This window comes from Gracilinanus agilis, chromosome 5, assembly GCF_016433145.1.
Source record: "Gracilinanus agilis isolate LMUSP501 chromosome 5, AgileGrace, whole genome shotgun sequence".
Taxonomy (NCBI): domain Eukaryota; kingdom Metazoa; phylum Chordata; class Mammalia; order Didelphimorphia; family Didelphidae; genus Gracilinanus; species Gracilinanus agilis.
In genome coordinates this window covers 148,979,198-149,004,795 of record NC_058134.1, presented here as the reverse complement: position 1 = coordinate 149,004,795, position 25,598 = coordinate 148,979,198, and the positions used below count along the sequence as shown (strand labels likewise).

Below are 25,598 nucleotides of genomic sequence, written 5' to 3'. Positions count from 1 at the left end.
TGCTGTGTTGGGGAACCTATGGCACACATGCCAGAGGAGGATGCTCCCTTCCCCTTCTCCATTGTGCCTGTTCCTCCATTCCTCACTTCACCAGCCCCTCTGCCTAGCAGCCCAATGGGAGCACTTCCTCCTTCCCCTGTCTCGGGCGAGGGGGCGGCTCACATGCATCGTAAGGGTTACAGTTTGGGAACTTGGACTGTAAAAGGTTTATCATCACTGATCTAGTGTTAACTCTCTCATTTTATAAAAAAAATAAAGTCCCTAAGAGGGAAAAATAACTCCCTCAGAATCACTCAAAAAGTTAGTGGTAGAGTCTAAGACTCCTGTTTTTCCAAACCAAAGAATCTTTATCAAACTTCATTTTACATTATAGTTATTAGAAAACACTTCATTTCCCATAAAATATATAAGCCCTAGAATGACTAGCCAAGCCTTATTTTATACTTGGTTGTTAGAATTACAGAGCAACTTGTTTTTATGGATTTTTTCCCTCAGCAACAAGATTTTGAATAACAAGGCTCAAAAGCAAAAATCAGACATATTTTTTTTTTTATCTATAACAGACCTACAGGCCAGATTTGTATCCAGCACACCATAATAAATTCTTGATGACTATTTTAAAGACTCTTGGAGAGGAAGTGGAATGTCATGGTAGTTTGGAATCCACATTCCTATGGATGATCTTTCAAAGAAAAATACATATTAATACCAATTATATAGGCTACACTCAATTTCAGTATAAAATAGATTGAAGGAGTATGGGGGTGAGATATGAAACCTATATTGAAACTAAATAATATACATTGCCTCCCTAAGGTAGTTAACCATTTTAACCACCAATCATTTGATATGCAACAAATTTCTTCTTTATAATTATTCTAAAGATGGCTTATCTCAAGTTAGAAAAAAAGCATCACTGATGAAATTTAAAAAACATTCCTAATATATGAGAATAAACTGTTATAACTTTTCTCTTTAGCCTTGATTTTAAGCTAAATAATACTAATGTCTATTTTAAAATTTGTATATACTGTTATTTTTATTCTTTCTTACAGAGGATGTAAGTAAAGCTGAGATGACATAAGAAATTAAGAAATTTAAAGTTAGACAAAAAGAAAGTAAAAACAGAAAGATGGATTAAAAAAGAGAGAGAATGGAAAAGGAGAGGGGCTCTATGGCATTGTGGAAAAAGCAATGGATTTGGAGTTAGAATATTTGAGTCCAAGATCTGCTTCTATGATTAGTGTGACATTATGTAAATCATAAATCACTCAGTCTCTCCTGGCCTTAGTTTTCTCATCTGCACAACAAAGGTGCCAAAATAGATGATTTCTAAGGTTCTTTCCAACTCTAAATCTATAATCTTATGAATAAAAAAGAAGGAAAGTTAGAGAAGGAAAACATAGCAATATGAAAAAAGGTAGAAAATAGAATATAAACATTTTGTCCTATTTCATATGTATATACTCAAATACATCTACACTCAGAGCACTAGGTTCAAGGCTTAGAACAGGACTAAAACTAGATAGTAGATACACAACAAATGCTCAGTATTTATTGATTATAACCTTTGTTTAATAAATTATAAATTTCCTCGCTATTACAGGTCAAAAGCTGATGAGTTTTCCTTCTCAGAATTTTATTAACTAAGCCATTTTTAGAAGCAAAAACAAACTGGAACTATACCAAAACAGTGTATGTTTTATAGCAGTGTGTATTTATTCTACACAAAGACATTAAACCAAAGTCAAAATATGAATTTTGTTTTTTATTCATTTCAGGCATTTCTGACTCTTTGTCACCCCATTGGGAGCTTTCTTGACAAAAATGTTGAAGTGCCATTTCATGGCTTCAATATTTTATGGGAAATGAAATATTTTCTAATTATTATAATACAAAGTGAAGTTTCATAAAGGTTCTATGGTAAATTGAGTCCTGGACAGAAAAACAGGAACCCTAGATTCTACCACCAACTTCTTATGTGATACTAGAGCCATTTCCTTCTATGGTTTATTTTACAAATAAGGAGACTGAGGCAAAGAGGGTTAAGTGACTTGCCCAGGGTCACACTGTATTTGAAATCAGATATGAAATCAGGAAGATGAGTCTTCCAGAGTCCAGACTTAGCACTCTATTTGTTGTGCCACAGAGATGCCCTAAAGCTGAATTAGTATGCAAATTAAACCAAAACTTTTAATAAATAAAATACAGAACTGCTATTTTTTTTCCAATTTGAATTCATTCATCCTTATTCATTCCCCTAAAGCATTTTACACTGCTGACCATCCTCTCCTCCTGGTCATTCTCTCCTTCCTGGGTGACACTCTTCTTCAACTTATCTGATTCTTCCTTCTCAATCTACTTTACTAAGTCATCATCCATGTCTTGCCTACTAACTTTAAGAGTCAATGTTGGGAGTTCTTTTCTCTCAATATTCTCTCACTTAGTGACCCCATCAGCTCAAAAAGGCAAAATTATCCTACATAAATGACTCGCAGATTTATATATCCAATCATAGACTCTCTTAACCTCCTAACTGATCTCATGAATTAACAATTTGACACTTTGAACTAGAAATCCTATAGGCATTTCCAACTCAACATATCCCAAACAAAACTCACTATTTCTTCCTTTCTCCACCAACCTACCCTTTTTTTAAACTTACCTATTATTTCTAAAGGCAGCACTATCTTCTAGTCACCCAGATTTGCAACCCTGCTGTCATCTTCAACTTCTCACTCAAGTGCCAAATCTAGTTCTTTCTATCTCCATAAACACTCTTTGGCACATATACCCTTTTACTCACGCAAGTACCATATTGGTTCAGGTTCTCATTATCTCTAACCTGGACCACTACAATAGTCTCCTATTTGGTCTCTATGCTTCCAGATTCTTCTAACACCAAACAATACTCCATGAAGGCCCCAAAATGATTTTTATAAACTTCAGATCTGATCAGATCATCCCACTCCACCTTACTCAAATCCAATGGTTTCATATGACTTCTAGGATCTAAAACTCCCCTCCTCTGTTTGGGATTTAAAGCTCTTCATAGCCAGACCTCTTCCTACCTTTCCATGCCCCTTCCACATTACTCCTCTCTGCACATTCTACAGTCCAGCCACAAGAGTCTACACTTTATAATTTCTATACACAATGCTCTATTTCCCATTTCTAAGCCTAATTACTAGGCCTAAAATGCTTTTTCTCTATACCTTTTTCTCTTGGCATCCTTCATTTTCTTTAAAAATCTGATAAAGCACACCAATTCTGGAGAGAAGTCCTCTACTAGTCTCCCAAGCTACTACCATCTTGCCATTCAAAATTATCTTTTTTTCTGCTTTATAGGTATGTGGAATGTACTTGTATGTACACATTACAAAATGTATGTACACATTACTTCTTCCTTTGGAATATAAGTTCCTAAAAGTAAGAACTATTTAGCTTTGATCTTTGTATCCCAGGTGCTTGCAATAATGCCCTACCTTTAAGTGCTTAGTAAATGATTATTGATTGAATAGGAGGCAATGCTATGTAATGATTACTATGTAAGGTAATACTATGTAAGTTACTGAACACAAAGACAAGATCTCTTCCCTCATGAAATTTAGAAGCTAGTTTAGCCAATACAAGCATACAACCATGATGAGTAAATTACTGTGAAATCATTAAAAAAACAAACCTACACATACACACACACACACGTGTGGTTTATAGGCTTGAATTTTATGAGGATTTTCCTGAATAAATTAATTTATATACCAAATTAACAAAGGATTCTTCTCCATTTCTCCAAAATGAGACAGAATGGAGACTGGATCCTACTAAGCCAATTCACAAAGAATGAGGATCTGAGAGCCTTCTTATGTAGAAGACTCAAGAGACAGCCCTTCAACCTCTCTATGGTTTTTTTACACATTCATACTGTGCCCAGTCTTGACTGATTTGTACATACTAGGCTGGATTTATAATTATCGCTTTATCAGTCAGGCAAAGTTTCTATAGATGAGTTGTTAAGCCAAACACAATAGTATCCAGTACTCCAGTCAGTCAAATAAAGCTTTATTAAGCACCAACAAGCACTCAATCAATGAACATTTATTAAGCATCTATTTATTATGTGCTAGGTACTGTGTAAAGCACTGAGATACAAAGAAAGGCAAAAATGCTTGCTCTCAAAGAGCTGACAATTGACTAGGGAAAACAACATGCAAACAACAGTGGACAAACAAGAGAGGGACAAGATACATCAGAGAGAATCAACACAGGGAAGGAAATATTAAGAACATTGGGAAAGGTTTCTTGCAGAAAGCAGAACTTTAGCTAACACTTGAAGGAAGCTATTTTTATATCTTCATAAGAAGATGTCAAGGTATTAACTTGCACTTCTTTGTGGCACAATCCTTTACTGAATTTACAATGAAAGTTTTAATATACATATAAACAAATATATGATTTGATGTTATATGATAATGTAAAATTATCATAATCAGGATCAGCCCAAAAGAAGAGAAATGAGAAGCCACCTCAATCTGCTTCTTGTAGAGGCAGAGGGCAATAGGTATGGAATGCTAAATATATTATTAGACTCTTTTGTTATCTTGGAACTGCTCCCTCTTTTATTTTTTGTTTTAAGATATGGATCCCTTGGAGGTAGATGACTGAGAGATACAATGGGAAATGTAAATGAAAATAACAAAATATATCAATAAATTTATCTTTTTACTGTATCTTTCGGTATAAGAGCAAAGTTATTTTAGGTACGTGAAATATTAGCAATTATGCCCCTATTTTAACAGAATTGGATACTGGAAGATCATAGATTATAAGTTGTATATAGCATGGAAAGTTGCATTTAATTACACTTGTGATTTCAGTCCACTTTTTGGAATATCAACTTTTTTCCACCAAAGGAGAACAATCTTATTAAGCATTAAAATCTAATTAAAGGGGGCAGCTGGGTAGCTCAGTGGATTGAGAGCCAGGCCTAGAGACAGGAGGTCTTAGGTTCAAATCCGGCCTCAGACACTTCCCAGCTGTGTGACCCTGGGCAAGTCACTTGACCCCCATTGCCTACCCTTACCAATCTCCCACCTATAAGTTAATACACAGAAGTTAAGGGTTTAAAAATTAAAAAAAAAATCTATAAAAAAAAGAATCTAATTAAAGATAGCATCTTTTAATAATTAGAACTTGAATATTTGCATAACAGCCTATTTAACCCAGGGTTAAATAGGTGGTTCAAAAACTTAAAGAGGAGAATGAATAAGCATTCAGTAACATTCACTTATGCAGTTGCCATCTAAAAGGGGATATATCTAAATTCTGGCACAATTTAGGTAAGACTGAGAATGTCCAAGTCATTGTTTCTTTTCAACTTCAATTTTACAGTTTCACAAATTTACAAAAATATTATTGACTAACACATTTGTGATAATTTTAACAAAAACCCTGTTTTGCAAATATATGACAATCACAAGTTATAATGATAAAAAGATTCAACTGTAATATTCTGCATATATAATACTTTATACCGAAGAAGCCATTAGATTTATTCATATTACTCCCATTTTACAGTTGAGAAAACTGAAGCAAAGAAAAAGTATTTAGTCAAGATCACAAAATGAATCACTAGTAAAATAGGAATAAAATCATGTTCTATAGCTAGACAATATTAAACTTTGACTCAAATCTTTTTTTAAAAAGGCATTGAAAGAAAACTGTAGCAATACTAACAAGAAATTCAACAAACACATTAAGTTCTGACTATTTTCAGAGCACTGAGTTAAGCCAATTATCTGGTAAGTCTACTTCAGAATTAAGTGTAGGATTTCAAAATAACAGATTTATAATACAAGCAATGGATTTTTTATTGGGAGAAAAATTTGACAACATATAATAATATATACTTCTCCTCTCCCAATGGAGCAATGATTAAAGGACCCAATTTGTGAAAGAGGAAATCTAAACCATTACTAGTTACATAAAACGACAATCACACTCCTTCAAATACACTAGAATAATAAAAACTTTTTTTAAAAACCAAAAGTTCAAAGCTGACAGGGTTGAGGAGACAGATTCTCTCTAAAAAAGTGTTGGTGAGGCTGCAGACCACTGAAAACATTTTGGCTTAATGATTTCAGTGCTAGGTCTATACCAAAAATATGATCAAGATATCTATCTATAGAACAATATTCATAGCTGTTCTACTTGTAACAGGAAAAGAAATGGAAACAACTTGAATTCAAACAACTGAAAAATATCTAAATAAATGATGTTAATGAAACAATATTATACTACCATAAAAATTTTAAATATGAAATAAGGAAATATGGAAGATTTATATGAGGGTGATGAAAAGTAAATACAAAGAACCAGAACCATATACACTCTGAGAATAAAAGAAAAAAGGAAAGCCCAGAATTTTGGGCAGACATGGAAAAGGACACAGGACAAAAATCATTTTATCTTTTTGTTAATTCTTTTGGTTTTGCCTTTTTAAAAGAATGAGGAAAGACTATGACTTTCACTTTGCCTCTTATTTTGTACATTTATTTGATAATACTGATGAATTTATAATTTATTAAGGTTCTAAAGAAATAAAATGATAGGTACTGGGTGAGCCAAACAGTAGGTGCCAAGAAAAACCTTCCAGTTTTGAGGTATCAATTTTACTTAGTAAAACAGAGTAACATTTAACAGTAAGATGGATAAATAGTAAAACATTGTAATGAATATGTAGTGCTTTAAAGTAGATAAGAAAAAGAGAGAGGAAAATAACCCAAAAAACAAAAACCCATTTTAGAAGTTAAAAAAAATAATGATACTGACCTTGATAGCTAGTGCTCTTGCTTCTGGAAATGCTAGAAGATGAAAAGTTAATTCTTCAACCCTGTTAATACAGAGTTTATGGTCAGTTGTTCTTCTTAATGCTCGAACTAGTGCCCGGGTTCTGTTATCTATACTTACCCTTTCAATAATCTATAAAACATAAAGAAAGAGAAATAAATAATTCTGACAAGACTGAAAAATATTGTCTTAAGCAAAACCAGAAAAATGGGAAAAAATCTCAAATTTTACAAATATCAACACGTTAAAACTAATTATAAAAGAGACTTGCTTTTTCTCGCTGAAGGGATAGGCGTTTTTTCTCTTCCTCCTGGTTTTCTTTCCCACTAGCCTGCTCAGCTTTACCTCCTTGAAATTCTTCTGAAAATTTTGCATCAGCCTTTAATTTGGGTACAAGCCCCACAATGTAACCACCCACAAGTGCTTGTACACTATCACTAGGTCTTGCAAGAAAATTGGCAAAACTCTGTTTAACAGAAACTGGAAGAGTATCAGATGTTCCCGTGAGCTCTTCAGAGTGGGCTACAGTAGGTGAAAGAAATTGTGAATCTGTCCCCTTGTCTTTAAGTTGAACTTTATCCTTAGAAGGACTCTCTCTGATTCCAGCTTCATCTTTTCCCACTTTCATCTCTGTAGCCTGCTTCAGTTGGTTATTTTTAGTTCTTTCAGTCATATTTGTAAAGTATGAATTTATATGACTTGATAAAAAGTATAACGATTCTTCAAATTTTGCAATTATATAGTTTGTATAAAAAATATTTTGTTTACGTTCTTCTAGGCCTTTCTCTAAAATTGGGTCAATCTTGGCTGGGCTTTCCAAAGAAGGGTCTGAGATTTCACCTTCTGGAAAAGGGCACTTTTCTGTTTTATTACCACTGGAATCATTCAGAGTGTTGGTACCAGAAGCTTGTTTAACACTTTTCTGTTTTAACACATCATCTTCTGATTTTTTCCTCAATATTCCTGGTTTGAATCTAGAGAAACGTGAAAACATTTCATTCTGATTGCCAAAAACAGCTTTTGAAACAGAGTCCAAGGTGTTTTTAATACGGGACATATGAATGCTTACTTTTGTTAGTCCTCTGGGTGTAGAAGTGCTAAGTTTTGAAACTCCAAAGTGTAAATCATGGTTGCATGGATTACAAGAGTGTTTACTAGAAATAAATGTGTGGCTTCTGGTCCATTTATATCTTGTTCTGCTTATATGAAAACTTCTTTGCTGATTGATGTAGCTTATTCTCCAATATTTCAATGTGCACAAGAAATAGAGTTGCTTGCTTCTGTTTCCCACAAAGACTTCTTGCATTACTAAGGAGATAAATATATATATCTAAAGTAAAATGAATGGACATTACTTAAGAGGATTTTATTTCCCATATGTTATGACTTTCTTTCACTTCACTCCTGAATGCTTCATTTAAGAAATCCCACAATTCATAGTCTTATCTGAAATGGTAAAAAAATATTAGAAGTTAAAATTTCAAAATGGAAATAAAAAAAAATACATTTGAATTCAATTCAGACAATTTTTATCAAGGAAACAGAGAAATTATATATTTTTATTGTGGCTCATTTAGTCTTTTATTTTTAGCTTACAGGAATGAATCTACCAGTCAATACAATAGCCAGTAGAAATAAGGGAACTGAGGAATAGTACAAGTAAATTTAGGGAGCTTTTCAATAGATCAGTTCTTCTACATAACTTAATATCTAAGTAGATATCAAATCATTCTGTCTCACATGTTTTACCCCTTTAATTACATTGTATATTCTTTAACAGTAGAACTTTTATATTTTTGTATCTAATGTTTAACACAGAGAAGGGAAATCATTTCTAGGTTGTGTTTTTTTCTAAAGAGAAGCTTATTGGCATATCAAACATTTAAAAAGTACATGTATAACTTACTCATTTAGAGTTCAATCATGCCTTCTCTTGATGGTTTGTAAGAATGGGAGAAGAAAAATGAGAGAAGGAAAGATAATCGAAAGCCAAGATTACAAAGTTTGAGTGACCTTGGCTCTTACCTATACGTGGTAATAAAAATCAGTAAGTATTTGTTGAGCCTCTATTATATGCCTCACAGTGTGGTGGATTTTACAAAGGAAATGAGAGAAGAAGTAAATTGGTTCCAAGACATACAATGTTGTTTCAGAGGTAAGATTTGAAACCAGGTACTCTGACCTCAGAGAGGGCTCTTTGTACTCCAACATGTTGCAATATAGCCTACGTTTCTCCATCTTGTCCACAAGGATACCATTAAAATCTTAGCCAAATGTTTTGCTGAAAGCTCAATGAACTCTTCATATCCTTTAACCCAACAATTTCACTACAGGACAAAAATCCCAACAAGGTCCAACAAGACATTCTCATTCTCAATCCAGGATCTTATGACTCCCAGGAACCTAGATCCCATGACTCCAAATGCAGGCCTCTTTGAACTAAGCCATATTAACTTCTCAAAAAATAAATTCAGTATACCACAGCCTATTCTTTTTTTTTTTTTTAAACCCTTAACTTCTGTGTATTGGCTCATAGGTGGAAGAGTGGTAAGGGTGGGCAATGGGGTCAAGTGACTTGCCCAGGGTCACACAGCTGGGAAGTGTCTGAGGCCAGATTTGAACCTAGGACTTCCCGTCTCTAGGCTTAGCTCTCAATCCACTGAGCTACCCAGCTGCCCCTACCACAGCCTATTCTTAAGGAAGCCATGCTGTAAGTGATTGTTACTTCCTTTCTTAAATGCTCAATAATTATCCCTTTTATAAAGTATTCTAATGGAATAGAAAAGAAAGGAATTATCAGGTTGGGTTTTTTTTGAAGAAACACTTTGTGAATAAAATGTATTCAGAGGATGAAAGAGTGAGATGAGTTGAAGGTAATTCCAAGGTTCCTAGCCGGAGATAGTGAAAGAATGGTGTTAACCTGTTGGAGAAATAGTACAGTTAGAAAAGGAAGTCAGTTTGAGGGATGGAAAGAAAAATGATGTTTACTTTTGGACACACTAAGATGAAGGAGTATTTTTCAACCTATTAATTATAAGGGTATTTATTATGAAGAAGAGCGACTAGGTGGCAAAGGGAATAGAGTGTGTGAGGGGCTTGGAGTCAGGAAGACTCATCTTCTCCAGTTCAAATCTAGCTTCAGACACTTAATAGCTGTATGACCTTAGGCACTTAACTCTCTATGCCTTGGTTTCCTTATCTATCAAATAAGCTGGAGAAGGAAAGGGCAAACCACTCCAGTATCTTTGCCAAGAAAAACATGAGGTTATGAAGAGTTGGACACAACTAAGTGAACAACACAAATTGTTAAGTTCTTTGTATATAACTAATTGCCATATAAATATGGAAGGAAAAAAGTGGAGATATTCTGTAGTTGGATATCATATAAAGCAGAAAATGAGAGATATAGGCTAGTTATATGCATTTGGATCTTATCTGTAAAGAAGTAATAAAATTTGAAGTCATCAACTTACTTAAGGAATGAAAATAGGCACAAAGAAAGAGAGAACAGTGCATGCACAGGAAGAGGAATGCAAAAGGTAAAAATAAGAAAGTCAGAGGCAAGAAAACTAAGGGAAAACAGTGTAACAAAAACTAATGTAAGGAAAATCAAGGAATGAGTAAATAGTATCAAATGTAATGAAAATGAAAAAAAAAATAAGAACTGAGGTCCATAATTCCATTTAACTCGGCTGGACAAAAAGTAGTAATCTACAGGGTTTTTAAGCTGGCATTTTATACATCATAAAGATATTAAAAGTATTTCTATCAAGAGGCAGCAGGGTTTAGTGGGAAAAAACCACTGTATTTAGAATCGGAAGACTTGGGTTTCAGTTGTGGCTCTGCAACTTACTAGTTTTCTGACCTTGGCCTTAACAGAATTTCTTGTAACCCAGAGAAGTTTCCACTAAGAAATGAAGAGGTTAAAGTAGGTGAGTAAACTCTGAGATCCCTTCCAGTTCTAAATCTTCTATAATACTCTAAAGACAAGAATTACCACATACATAAACAAGCACACATAAAACAAGGGACCACGTGATTAGAAAAGGTATAAACCAAGCATCATGGGCAAATACAAAGTTTATCATCATCATCTCATATCTTTTTAAAGAATTTCTAATATAATAGTAATGACCCAAAATAACAAACTTCCATATGATCACAGACTTAGAGTTGGAGGGGTCCTTAGATGCCATTTGCTCTAGCAACTTCTTTTTACAAATGAAAAACTGAGACTAAGAAGTAAACTAACTTGTGTTGTGCAGGGAAATTACTGGAGGCAGGTTGGTAATAAGAAGGCCAAGTTCCTTATTACTACACTTGCCTTCCTCATACCAATAGCAAGCTTTAATATTTTTGTTTTTATACTCAATTATCTGTCTCCTTGTGTGTACTATCTAGAAAATAACAACCTAAAAACATGCACTATTTTAAGAACCATTAAGTAATGCTCAATGTTCTCCCTTCTGTTCTTCTGCAAGCCTATGTCTCATCACCTGAAAGTATTTTTCCTGGAAGTCATTTATTTCTTTTGGTTTAATGCCATCATCCTATTTCGAAACTAGGTTACTTGCAGTAATAACTGACCTCTCTGCCTTATCTCTCTTTCTCTCACCCCCATACTCTCCATAGATCCAGAAAGACAGAGCTAGAACTGTTTAGATCTAGATATCTATTTTTGTAGTTGTTCACTTGTTTCAATCCTTTCCAATTTTTCCTGACCCCATTTGGAGTTTCCTCAGGAAAGACACTGGAGTGGTTTGCCATTTCCTTTTCCAGCTCATTTGACAGATGAGGAGACTGAGGCAAACAGGGTTAACCGACTTGCCCAGGGTTACACAACGAGTAAGTGTCTGAAGCAAGATTTGAAATCAAGATGAGTCTTTTCTGACTCCAGGCCTGGCACTCTACCTACGGCACCACCTAGCTACCCCCTATTACAGATACAGAGATCGATCGACAAGGTATTCCTAAAAATGCAGTCGGGGTTCAAGCTCCTAAAGCTTCAAAATGCATACGGCCATTAAAAATTGACAGGCAATCCTACAAGCAGCACAATTTACCATTTTCTAAAAAAGCAAGTAGTAGAGCTTACTCGACCAAAGGCTAGGGGTGGGAGTTGAAGAGAGCCGAGCAGGAGGCTCCGGGGACATAAAAATACCTAAGCACATAAACAAACACACACTAAGAAGTATAAAAACCACCACATCAAAGGGCACCCAAGCGCTGACTCGGCAAGAATGGAAACCCACTTTGAGACTTGTCAGAGTTCAAGAATGGGGTAGAAGAGGATCCGGGGGAGCAAAAGGAGTGGGTGGAGACGGCGAAACCCAAACACAACAGACAGTGGTGGACGGGTAGGGAAGGGGGAAGGGGCCTCTGGACCACTCCAAAGTTTCCGGGGGAGTCAGGGGTCCTTTGGAATCCTGAGAGTAGGAAGCACCGTCACGAAAGACATACAGTGGTCGATAAATGGTCCCTGAGCAGTGCGGGACGGGGAAGGCGACCTCAGGGAGGGTCCCCTGGCCCACTTACCCGGCTGCAGGCCGAAGGCAGCTCAGCACCTCATCTCGCCCTCCACCCGTCAAGGAGCAGTGACGTCAGCCCCAGCCCAGGCCCGGAACGCACCACCCAGATCAGCTGAGTAACCAACACAAACAAGATGCCCAAACCTAAGCAGCTCGGAACACTCCTTGTAGCCCCGCCTCCACAAGGCCGTAAAGAAGGGAAGTACCAGTGGCCCTAGCCCGAGTCAGCCAATCAGCGGCCCGCGACGTAAGGCCTGGACCTTCGCCTTCCAGCTTTCACTTCCTTTCTATCCCGGCTCTCGAAAACACTGCCTGAAATGGGGGCGTCGTGCGCGGTTCTTGTGGGTGACGCGCTTCGCCGCCCGCTGATGCTCGTGAGGCCCAGGGCTGGTGGGACTGGAGCGTGCTGAAACTGCCTCCTTTCTAGAACGTGCGCCCTTCTCCGCTCCCTAGCGGTTTTCTTTTTATGGCAGCTTGGTGTCCGTCCCAGGCCCCAAGGGCAGTGTCCGACCTTTCCTATGTTTTTAGAAACTGTGTTGTAACCTCGCTCTTAAAGAGACGTGCCTTCCCCCAGCCCCAGCTGGCCAGCGGATCTAGACCAAAAGCAGCTCAGGCTCATACAGCAGGAGCTTGGCTGTAGCTGAGGAAACTGAGGCACAGAGAGGTCCTGTGACTTGTTCCGAATTCACAGATAGAAAATGGCTCAGTCAGCATTTCTTGTCAGACAGATTTGAACAGATAAAAAATAAAAATCGGCACACGCCGTATAAAAGGAACAGACTTGGAAAAAAGAAATCTTTCTGATAAAAATCTGGCTAATAAAACCTAAGGAATTGGCACAAAAACATTAAGAAGAAGATCCCGGTCCACTCTCCTTAACCCACCTAAAATCTCACCTACTGGAGGCTTTCCCCAGCTCCTCTTTGATACATTCCTAGTAGTGGTATCAATGAGTCAAAGGGTATATATACAGTTTAGTGATTAGTTTTAGTGAATTTGTTCTGACCAATTAGCATGTCTACTAAGAAGGCATCAATGTTCCTGTCCCCACAGCCATCCAACAATGACTTATTCGTTTGAAAACTGCCTATTCATATTTGACCATTTATCTATTGGAGAATGGCTCTTGTTCTTACATGAATATATAAATTCCCTATGTGTTGGATATCAAACATTTATCAGATAAATTTGCTACAAATATATATTTTCCCAGTCAACTATTTCCTTCCTAATTTTTACTGCATTTTCAGTTGTACAATAGCTCTTCATCTTCTATGATCATTTCTACTTCTTTTTTTTGTTAGCATTTCTTTATACATATTTATGAAAGTTGTAAGTATTTCCTTTTGGCTTAAAAGTAAATTCTATCAAATATTTTTTAAATTCCAATATAGTAAAACTTGTAATAAAAAGAAAAGAAGGCATCCTCCTAATCTTTGTGAGAAGTATATTCTTGATAGTTAACAAGGAAGAAGGAAAATAATAGACCAATACCCCTAATGAACACTGATGCAAAAAATTAACTAAATATTAGCAGATAGGCTACTACAACGTATTACAATATGATATAGTATCCTATAATTGGTTTTATGCTAGTACTACAGGGTTAATTCAACATTAAAAAGACTATAAATGTAATTAGCCATATTAATGACATAAATAAAAATCACATGGTTTTATTAATAGATGCTGAAAAGGCTTTTAACAAAATCCAATATCCCTTCCTTTTAAAAATTCCAGGAATCAAGGGTTTCTAGGTGGCTCAGTGGATAGAGAAGCAGGCCCAGAGATGGGAGGACCTATGTTCAAATGTGACCTCAGACTTAACCCCCTCATCACTCTTCATTAATGAACAACATAACAAAGAATATATTGTAAAATAGTAACACAGTTGTTATATTAAATAACTGTTCTGCCCTGTGAAAGTCACATAAGAAAAAAGCTTTGTTATAGATTAGTGAACTTGGGGTTAGGAGGACCTGAATTAAAATCATGACTCAGATATTTAACTGTGTGACCCTAATCAATTCACTTCACCTCTCTTGACCTTCTTCAGCTCATTTTTCAGATGAAAAACTGAAGCAGAAATTAATGAGATTAAAAATAAAAAGTAGCAATAAAACTAAAAATAAAATACTATTGTTTCATCCTGCCAAAGTTTCCAACATTGATAATTATAAAAGATGCCATTCCCCCTAAATTGTATAAAATATGCCTTTCTAGAGATAATTCATCCATTGAGAACTTAACTGTTTTCCATTTTTCCCAAATTATTCTTGTTGAAGATGTAAAATGAATAATTTTGATTATATTAAATAAAAAGGTTTTCTACAAACAAAACTAATGCAACCAAAATTAAAAGGGAAGGCAACAAGCTGAGGAAAATTTTTATAACAATTCTCTAGCAAAGGTTTGATTTCTCAAATATACAAAGAACTAAGTCAAATTCATAAGAAATCAAATCATTCCCCAATTGACAAATAGTCAAGGGATATGAATAGGCAGTTTTCATATGAAGAAATCACAACTATCAATAATCATATGAAAAAAATGTTCTAAATCCCTCCTGATTAGAGAAATGAAGATCAAAACAACTCTGAGGTGCCACCTCACACCTAGCAGAGTGGCTGATGTGACAGGAAAGGGAAATAAATGTTGGAGGGGATGTGACAAAGTTGGGACAATAATGCATTGCTGGTAGAGTAGTGAATTGATCTTACCATTCTGGAGGGCAATTTGGAATCATTCCCAAAAGGCTTTAAAAGAATGCAAGACCTTTGATCCAACAATACCAATACTGGGTTAATATCCTAAAGAGATTTAAAAAAAAAAATGGGCGAGGACCTGTTTGTACAAAAATATTTATAGCTGCGCTTTTGTGGTAGCAAAAAATTGGAAAATGAGTGGATATCCCTCAGTTGGTGAATAGCTAAACAACTTGTGATATGTGATGGTGATGTGCTATAAGGAATAACGAAATGATGGGTTTCTATAAGAACTGGAAAGACCTACATGAACTAATGTGAGGTGAAATGAGCAGAACCAGGAGAACATTATATGCAGAGACTGTAATATCGTGGGGCAATCAAATGTGATTGACTTTGCTACTAAAAGCAATGCATTGATCCAGGACAATGCTGAGGGACTTATGAGAAAGAATGCTATACACATCTAGAGAAAGAACTCTAGGATTAGAAATCCAGAAGAAAACATGTGATTAGCATTTGTTTATATGGGTATGTGATTTAGGGTTTTGGTTTTAAAGGACTAATCTTTTACAAAAATGAATAATATGGGAATGGGTTCAAGTGATTATATATGTGTGTGTGTGTATGTGTGTGTGTGTGTGTGTGTTGTTGGCAAGCAAATGCAATTGCTTGTCAACTCTGGGAGGGGGGGAAGGGAAGGGAGAAAACATGAATCATGGAACCATGGAAAATTTTTTAAAAGAAAAAGAAAAAATACTGATAAAAAAAACCCAAATTATTCTTGTTGAGTAAAAACCACTTTTCCTTTGTTGTGCAAAGGGGTTATATTCTTAGATTGTATGTGGCAGTAGACTTCTTGGAATCCATATTTGTAGGTTAAGTTTAAGTAGTCTATTACCTAGATCTATTTTGATGACTTCTACTTTGCTATTTTTAATAAATCTAATACCAAGTAATTTTGATTACTGGGCAGCTGGTGGCACAGTAGATAGAGTGCTGGACCTGGAGTCAGGAAGACTTGAGTGTAAATGTGGCCTTAGACACTTACTATCTGTGGGACACTGGGCAAGTCATTTAACCCTGTTTGCTTCAATTTCTTCATCTATAAAATGAACTGGAAAGCACTCTAATACTTTTGCCAAGAAAATTCCAAATGAGGCCATGAAGGGTCAGACACAACTGAAAAACAAAAATTTTGATAACTGCTACTTTACTTTGAGACCTTATAGTGCAAATGTTCCTTCCTTCTTATTTTTATTATATCCCTTTACATTATTGATATTTTATTCCTCCAAGCAGATTTTGTTATTATTTTGTCTAATTATATAATGTAAATTTATGGCAATTTGACTGGCATAGCACTAAAGGTGTGTAGAATGATTTGATTTATTCCATATGAAAAGAAAATTACCTTTATTACTTATATATCGGTGATTATAAAACAAGGAATCACATATAATCCTTTAGGTAAGTAAGTATGATTTTAGAAAGAGTTAGACCTAGTTAGTAAACTAACTGTGTATAAGAAATTGATTATAGTAACAACACATGGTAATAGAAAAGATATAGTAAGAGGTATTAAAATATTATAACTACCAATAAAATTATGATGTTCTTTTATCAACTTTGGAATGTTAAGTGCACAGCTTGACTGAATCCTAAATCCTGACAAGGATAACAGAAACAATCATTGATTTTGTAGTAGAAATTAGGAATGTGTTACAAAGACAAGATGGTATTTGCTTTTGTGAAGGATTTATATTCATTCTAGATTCCTGAGATTTTATGGCCCAGAGAAGCACCTTTCATTTATATTTAAGAGTCAGTATAATAAGTTAAGTCTGATTATATCAGTCTGTTATTTGTAGTATCAATTAGAAATGACTGAAAATTTTATCCTGATCAGATTCATTCCCATATTTTCTGTTATTGTTACATTCAAACTGCGATGATGGCTAGTGCTTGTGATATACCATGAACCATACACTCCAGAAACTGAGACATTTAACAGAGGCTCTGATCTTTGTAAATCCTTCTGAGATCCAAACAAGAAGTCTTAATTGATGCTAAATCATCAGAAGGACAAGAGCAAATGGGGCTGCCTGTCTTAAATCTTTACTTGGAATTTATTAACTTTTAGCAAATATTTCCTAAACTTTAGGAACATATTCCGTATATTTGGTTTTATTAGTCACTTATATTAATTGACTGTCAAAAGCCCATATAAAACAGACTGTTCTACATTTAAACAAGATCTTTGCCATAGGCTGGGTGTAGTGAGACCTCCATCTTTAATTTCCACAATTAAAGTTTGGATCTGCAGCTCAGAAGAGTAGCCCTGAGTTTTTTCTTATTTGTTACACATAATTTTTTACAATATTGGCACAGCTCAGCTATTCTTATCAATTCTTATCAATTATTTAAGACTTCATTTTCTATAAATATTCTTTTCAGTTATAATTATGAGTTCTGGGTATATTTTGTTTGGTCATCTCCCAGATATTCCATGCATTTTGTTATTATTTAAGAGGAATCTCTTTTTATCTTTTCACCCTGGATTTTGCTACTATTATACAAAAATGTTGATTATTTTATAAATTTATTTTGCATCCTGCTACTTTTTTACTTCAAGTTTCTTTACAAATAGAGATCAATGTATTTCCTTTTTGCCAATCACATTTCCTTAGATGATTTATCTTTATTGCTATAGCTAGCATTTCTAGCACTAGTCAGTCAATTAATAAGCATCAATTAAGTGCAGATAGTATGCTAAATATAGGGGATATAATGAAAGGCCATAAGCCAAATGATTAATAGAGGGAAAGCACCAGAATCTGGGAAAGGTTTCCTGTGGAAGGTGAGATCTTACTTGGGATTTGAAGAAGTCAGGAAAGTTAGGAGATGGAAAGATGAGGAATGAGAGCATTTCATAAGAGGGGGGATAACAGCACATGTCTCTAGGAGTGAAGGAAGCTGATGGTCTAATGGTGGGAGTGCATCCAAGGCTGATACTTAACAGGGCATAACTGGTGATATGATAAGGGGGCCAAGGACTCAAGAGAAGTAAAAAGTGGAGAGCTGAATTGATTTAGTAAAGGGTCAAAATGGGAAAAATAAGAGAGAGTGCTAGTACAGGGGTGATGGCTTTGCAAAGAACTGAAGGATTGCAGGCCACTGTGTTAATGAAGATTAGGATTTGGTATGGAAAGGCAGAGGGAAAGGTGGACAACACTTTATGGTTAAATGAGGAGATTTCAGATTTCTTGAGCATAGAGTAGCAGGATCAAGGGGATGATAGTCTGTGTGTAACTGAGGTCAGGAGAAGTAGGTTATGGAAAGGGAGGAGATTAAGGAACTAAAAAGGTAGGGGTTTTGATCAAGTGCAACCCTGCATTATAGTGCTAATATGTATGAAGTTTCCTAGTAAAAGGGGAAGAGTTGGGAGGTGAGAAAGATTGTGAGCCAGATACTGAGCTCATTAAGGAAAAAAAGAAAGGATGCTGGAGTTTCAAAGACTTGTTTGGGTGGAACATGTAGTTTGTATGGACCTGAAAGGAAGAGAGGTTACAGAGTAATGAAGGTACAGGGAGAACCTAGAAATGACAAGAGGAAAGAAGAAATATTCCCAACTCCCTGGCTTAGCCACTGAGCTGAGGAGAATGAATAAAAGGGCAGTTAGTATTGGAAAGGGCAGCCAGGCAGGCTGTATAATCAGGGCAGAGCCAGGTCTTAGTGACTTCTGAAAGATGAAAGGAGGGAGATGAAGGGAAATTTTTTCCTGATGGAATAGATATTCCAGAAGGCACAGTGGAAGACATAGAAAGCCATTGGTTGGGACTTTGGGGTGGAAAGATTGAGGGAAAAGGAAATAATGACTCAAGTAGTAGAAAATGGGGTTTGGATGGTGACTTAGAGGGATTCCGAACCACTGGGATACATAAGATCTGACAAGGTGTGAGTTTGCTCATCATTTAAGTGGAAAGTGTCTCACCTTTTCCCAAAAGAGGCCTGAGATCAGTCAGAAGAGAGCACCAGGAAATGAAAGTCTTGCTTCAACAGACTTTCCTCTTCTCTCCTTCAGGGAACATAGCACTTACTATGTGCTAAGTAGGCACTCTCCTAAGCACTTCTTACAAATATGATCTCCCCATTTTGCAAACAGAGACAAGCAGAGTTTGAATGATTTACAACTTCACCTACTGCAGTGCCTCAGTGTCCTTTCTCCCTTCGTGAAGTTTTCGTGAAACTCTCCTTGAATCCAGCTCCCTGCTGGCTGCTCAGCTGGCCTCCCCAAATCCACTCTTTCCTATTCCATCCCTGGCATTTCTCTTGGTCCAGAAATGCCATTCTCTCTCGAGCTGCTTTCACATTTAAGTACTATCTCTGCATAGTTGTGTCCATCCTTGGTGTGAGTCTCTCTGATTCTCTCTGGGATATATTGTCTCCAATAGACCCAGTGGATCTGATGATGTGGCCAACAGAGGTAGGGGAGGATTAGTCCCCTTTTTACCCATTCTCTCTAAGGAGTTTAATTCTTCCGCCATTTCTGACTCTCTCTCCTGATCTGGGAGACTTTCTATAGCAGCTTTTTTTTTCCCCACAGAATTTGTTTTTGTGACTAATTAGGAATATAAGATACAACAACAATAATGTCATAAGCATCATTACTGATGTTTTAATAGATAATTTTCCCTTTACTTAAAAAAGCTTATTTAATTTTGAAATATAATATTACATATATTAATTGGTTGACAAATACTTTAATTTTATAATTAGCTTTAAAGTTTTATTACATATTGAAGACAGATCTTTTTAGCACAATATCTCTCTGCTTGGTATAAAAAAGAAAATGAAATTTACTTAAAAGACATTTGCTTTACAACAAATCTCTGAGAAAAGTATTGGGTAAACCCTGGACTATCATATAACTATGTATACTTGTTCTATTTTTGTTCATGGGACTATTTCATTAAATAACAAAAGCCTGCGTTTAAAAAATACTTTTATCATTAAGAAAAGTAAAGCTCCCTTCCTAGCAATTTATAAAAGAGAATTAATCCCATAAAAATGTTTTAGGCAATCACAAATAATAGCTTGCTTAAAGCTGAAAGATACCAGAGAGAATATAGTACAATTGTAACTCATTAAAGATGACACAAATCAAACTCATGACACAATTATTATTAACGTAATTTCTAGATTCTCACTTCTTTCATCACACTGATATATACTTTATTTTATTCATTTATTAGGAAGACACTAATTTGAAAAAAAAAAAACAAAAACAACCCAAAAACCAGAAAGGGGAAGCATAGTGTAGAACATCTGGATAAGGATAAATAAAGTAAACAACATTAACAATATTGTCTTATCAGAATACTGCTGCCAACATGAGAAAAGGAAGAAGATGAATAGGTATGATATTATAGTTATGGGGAGCTGATTCCTCAGAAGGAAGCGGCCACTCTATCTTAGAATTCCTGATAAAGAAAGATCAGGGAATCATAGCATTTCAGAGTTGGGAGGAACCATTTTGTTCAAATCAAGTCTGAACAATAGCCTCTGCTTGAAAATTTTCACTGATGGGAATTCATTTTCTCTGTAGAACCATATATACTTTTAGTCTATTCTAATTGTTAGGGAGTTTCCCCACCTCTGTAGAGGGCCTGAATATGTTCTGTCTGGGTCAAGGTATATCAGCAGAAGGCCCATAGGTTGTTTCTCAGGTTTTAGAAGTTAATCTACAGAACAGCTCATTTTCTGGTACGTGTGTATGTTGAGATGATAGTGCTATGTCTGAGCCATACTTGGTTTCTCAGCATTTGGGGATGCACGTGGCAAAGGTATTAACCATATTTACTTTAACTGGGAAATTGCTTCTGTGACTTAAGCCCCTGAGGAAGGTGACCCTAGAAGCAGTTTATGATATGAACCTTTAATGAGTCAATCCAATAACAATCAAGCATTTTGAAGGTAAAATTGATGCATAAATAATTATACCTCATCGTTTGAGCATCTCTAGGTGGTACAGTATTTGAGCAAGGCACATCATTTGGCAGCCTTAAAAAAGCAGCTGTTCGTCATGTGACTTACATAGAACGATCCCCTAGAATCTGCCTCTCTGCAGATTCTATCTTTTATTACTTGGTTTTAAGCAGAACAAGACTAGACCCTTTTTCATAGGACGATCATCGCATACTTGAAGACATCTTTCATCCAGGACTCCTGACCATCTTGATTGTCTTCCCTTGAGGTGCTCCGACTTATTAATTTATTTCCTAAAATATCTTACCCAAATATTTATTCTTCCCTAGACATATATGGTCTGATGAGAACAAATAATAGCTAGATGCTATGATGATTAAAAAAGCTGAGAGGCATTCATTCTGGATAAGAAATCAATCTATTAATTGGCCAATCAAGACAAATTAATTTGGTCAAATGATTTGGTAATCAAAAGACCTGCTGCTCCCATGTGAGGATCCATGTATACAACTAGGCCAATGATGGGCAAACGGTTTAAAGAGGGAGCCAAAGGAAAGGAAATGCTCCTCTGTCAGTCTGTTTCTAAAGCAACTCTTTCAAAGTTTCATTGTATTGTATCCTACTCATTGTATTCGTCAGATTAGGAATAATGTGGTGAGGCCAGATAGAACATTATAGGGGGCCGCATCTGGCCTGTGGGCCATAGTTTGCCCATCACTGAACTAGAGGGTTCATTCCTCAGACTTCCCCTATATATCTAAGACATCAAGGGTAGGTTCCCGCCTGCCCCCTGGGGAATGGTAGGAAGACACTATCTGTCTTGTGCTCTCCAACTACAGAGGAGAGAAAACAACTTCTGCCTGGTTACAATTGACCTCTGCAATCATTGCCAACGAAAAGTTGATGGACTCATTGGGGCTACATGTGGACTCATCTAGCCCACGCTGGTTAGCTAGATAGATCCTCCCACACACACACACACACACAATCAGAATCTTCCCTCTGTTTAGAGTAGAAAATATCTGGGATGGTGCATATCTCCAAATTCCCCAGGAACAAAGGATTGAGATTGAGGCACAAGTCTAAGCCTTAATTCAGGACTCAGGAATAAAAACAATTCTGTATTATTAAAAAAATTCTATCAATCTCCCCTCTGCTTCTTGGGGAGATTGACCCCTATATTCCCCAATGAATCACTCCAGATATGATATTTATATATTTAGGATTGACTCAACAGGATACATAAGGACCTATATATTTAACGGAGGGTCTAACTTCAATGCTTGGGTGTTTCTTAACATAATGTTAAAAAATGATTGACTGACTCATTGACAGAGAGCCATTAGGGGGTGATCCTTTTCTGGCACAAGTGTCTTACAAACAAACAAAAAAAGAACTCATGAATGGGGAAGATATGAAAGGGATAGATGACCTAACCACCACTGTTATATTCGGGGGCTCAGTCTCATGATGCAGTCGTCTAATTTCTGGGAACATCTTCTATTGGATGGAATCATGTTAGTCCTTAGAGCAGTTTCTCTGGTAGATCTGCTTTACCTGGTCCAGGTCACTGGTAGCAGTTTTCTCTGAAATGTCTTAGAAAAGAGATCTTACTACAAAGAACCTATGAGGATTTAACTTTTAGAATCAGTTTTTTAATTAAAAAAATTCGACATATACTTAATTTTGCAACTTTAGTATTAGAACATGCTCAATACCTTTGTATTCCACTCAATTCCCCCCTCAGGAAGATGAGATTCTGCTAAGGACCTTATCCTCTACATGATCACATAATTGACACTTTTTTGCAAACTGATGACTTTTATGACTAAACTTCATGGTGATGACCTTGTCTTCGGAAAGCCCGTGACCGACTCTTGTCCCAGACTTAACAATAAATCCTCAAATACATTTCAAAACACAAGCTGGAACTCTATTAAAAACAATCAAAACCTTAATTACATGTCTGATCATCGCCTTTGGCTATTGCATCTAGTTTGCTCCCAGTCACCATAGACTGTGGCTAATGCTTTGTTCCCAAGCTTCAGAAAACTTAGGTACCAGGCTGATGTCCATTCACCTCTCCTAAAATATATATAAGCATATCATGTTCTCTACTTCATGGGAAGTCTCAGGATTGAGGTTCTGTGGGTCTTCTTCGAGTTCTCCGTGGTTTTCAGTTTGATATATTAGGAAGCCCCAGGGAGATTTCAAAGTTTTCTGCAGGCTTTCTGCTAAGATGACCCTTAGACATGTGGCCTGCAAGAACTCATTGTGTTTCACTCCAGATTCAACTTGGCAGTTCAGCTTAGTTGAGTGAGCTCTTAAAGTCTGAATTGAAAAAAGCCTGTTTGGCTGGAATTCTTATTGGGTCTTTAAGTGGAGGTATATTAAAGACCATGGGCAATATTGGGTCATTCTGATAGGTCCCCCTGAGGACCATCTGGTGGGAGTAAGTGCTGTGCCATCTTTGGGCTCCTTATAAAGCATATGTGACTACTCTATCAGACCCTTTCACCTCAAAGGATAGCTGCCACAGAAAATGTTTTGTGTCTGTGTTTGAGTCGTCATTTTTTGTAGTAAGCATGCAAGCTGTTTGTTTCTCCTTACCCTTATCCTGGAAGAAGTAGGAGAGAGGATGTTATGGTACAGACAAGGAGAAATGCAAAGAGCAGTGAGGAAGAATCAGTTTAAATAAATGGGAAATTTCAATAGTCTAAGCTCTGGGGTGGATTCAGCTATTAGAGCTTCCAAAGATTGTAAACTGACCCTTTTAATTCAATCCCCATGACAGAGGCTTGTTAAAACCAAGTTATCAGGTGTAACTCCCTAATCACAAATCAAAAACCATTTGTAAAATAGCAGAGCAGAAAGATTCATCAAAAATAATTTCCCAAACACATTTGACAAGGTAACAATTAAATACATGTTCTAGAAAAAAAAACAGACTGATTCCTTATAAGTTAAGACTATAAGATATCTAATATGGTTATTATTCTCAGGACAAACTGTCATAAATTTCTTCCTTGGTAAAAGCTTGTTAAAGGCTTTATTACAACAGCTAAGGCAAAGTCTGAAAAGGATAATTAAACCCTAGAATGAAAAGGGCCTATTTGGCCAGAGTTACTAACAGACCAGTTTCCTGTCAAGAGGTTCCACCATAAACTAGCTGATGAATCTCTTTGGATTTGCTGGGGGTCACTTATTATTTCTGGAGCCCATGGGCATTTGTAACAATTTCCTCTGTCCTGTTTGTACAAGAGCAATGACATTGATTAAGAAAGGAATGGGATCTCCTTGAAGTAGCTTTGAGCCTTTCTAAAATCAAGCGGTTCTGGAAAATTAACTTTGCTAAATAATTAATCCTTTCGTGGATGAAAGAGAGAACTCCAGGTGTTTCAGCAATGGATTGTGCTCTGTCCTGAACCAGTTTCGCCACCTCAGCAGAGATGTTCCTAACTGAATCCAATACTGCCATCATTCCCAATGGCGGTAAAGCAGACCAAAAGAATCTCTGTACTGGAGAGGAAGGGGCCACTGAATTAGGTCTAGATCTCTTGTTTCGTGCATGCCACCATGCATCTAAATTTCTAGCAGTTGGTTTTTCCACTTGACCTCTATGATAATTATGAACTAATATTGGGGGGATCACATAAGCTAAACCACAAGTTCCATACCACCCTGGGGGAAGGGAAGAATAAGCTGATGAGTTACAGATGTAGAATTGTCCTGGAGTAACCAAACCCCATGGGAATTCTGAGAATATTGGTGATGGGACAGTAACAGTTGCAAAAGTTACATTTTCAGATGATCCATCCCCAGGTCTAGAGAGCTGTGTCTTAGCACAGACAAATGTTGTTGCAGAGAATGGAAGAGTGAGGTTACACTTTACATTATCTCCCATATATCTAATACCCATTAGGCCCTTATCTCTCTTAACACACAAGTCAAAAGTGGGCAAAAGTTTAGTGAGTGGGATTGGGGAAATCCAATACCTGAAAGTTACTCTAGAGGACATATTAAATTTTACTGAAACTTGGAAGTCCTTGAGTTTCTTGAAAGTTACTGATACTGGTTGTGACCAGTCAGATGGGTTCCACTTGTCACTAGTAATGCCACATATAACAAAAGCAAAAGGGGCAAATGGCTTATTTATCAATCTATAATTACCCTCCTCCGGTGCAAGTTGTGGCAATGTTTCATTCATATGGACAGGAATTGTTGCCCAAGATATAACAGAGCTCTGATGGGGCTGGTGACAGACCCAGCATCCATATGGCCCAATGGCCTTACTTTTGTGCATATTACGACCTACTTGACTATGTACTCTAATAAAAGCATTATCCTTAGTCCAGTCATCAGAAGAGGGAACAAAAGAGGAGAATATAATAGATAATGCTGAGAACCAAATAACACTAAATAAAGGTAACATTTTCAAATAAGTAAGTGAACTTAGGCTACCTTTAAATCTATAAGTAATAATAAAAAATAATACTGGATAATTAAAATAACAAGATAGAGTTATTAA

The 25,598-nt window shown here is 36.3% G+C and overlaps 1 protein-coding gene across 1 annotated transcript in view; it reads right to left on the bottom strand.

Annotated features, from left to right (window-relative positions):
- The window catches only part of PNPLA8 (patatin like phospholipase domain containing 8), a 46,125-nt gene extending 37,909 nt beyond the window's left edge, over positions 1-8,216 (bottom strand). Inside the window, 4 exon segments of the mRNA XM_044678657.1 lie at positions 6,832-6,981; positions 7,121-7,656; positions 7,690-8,132; positions 8,134-8,216. Coding sequence (XP_044534592.1) covers positions 6,832-6,981; positions 7,121-7,656; positions 7,690-8,132; positions 8,134-8,201 — 1,197 coding nt within the window. The 5' untranslated portion in view covers positions 8,202-8,216.
- Positions 8,217-25,598: the final 17,382 nt, after the last annotated feature.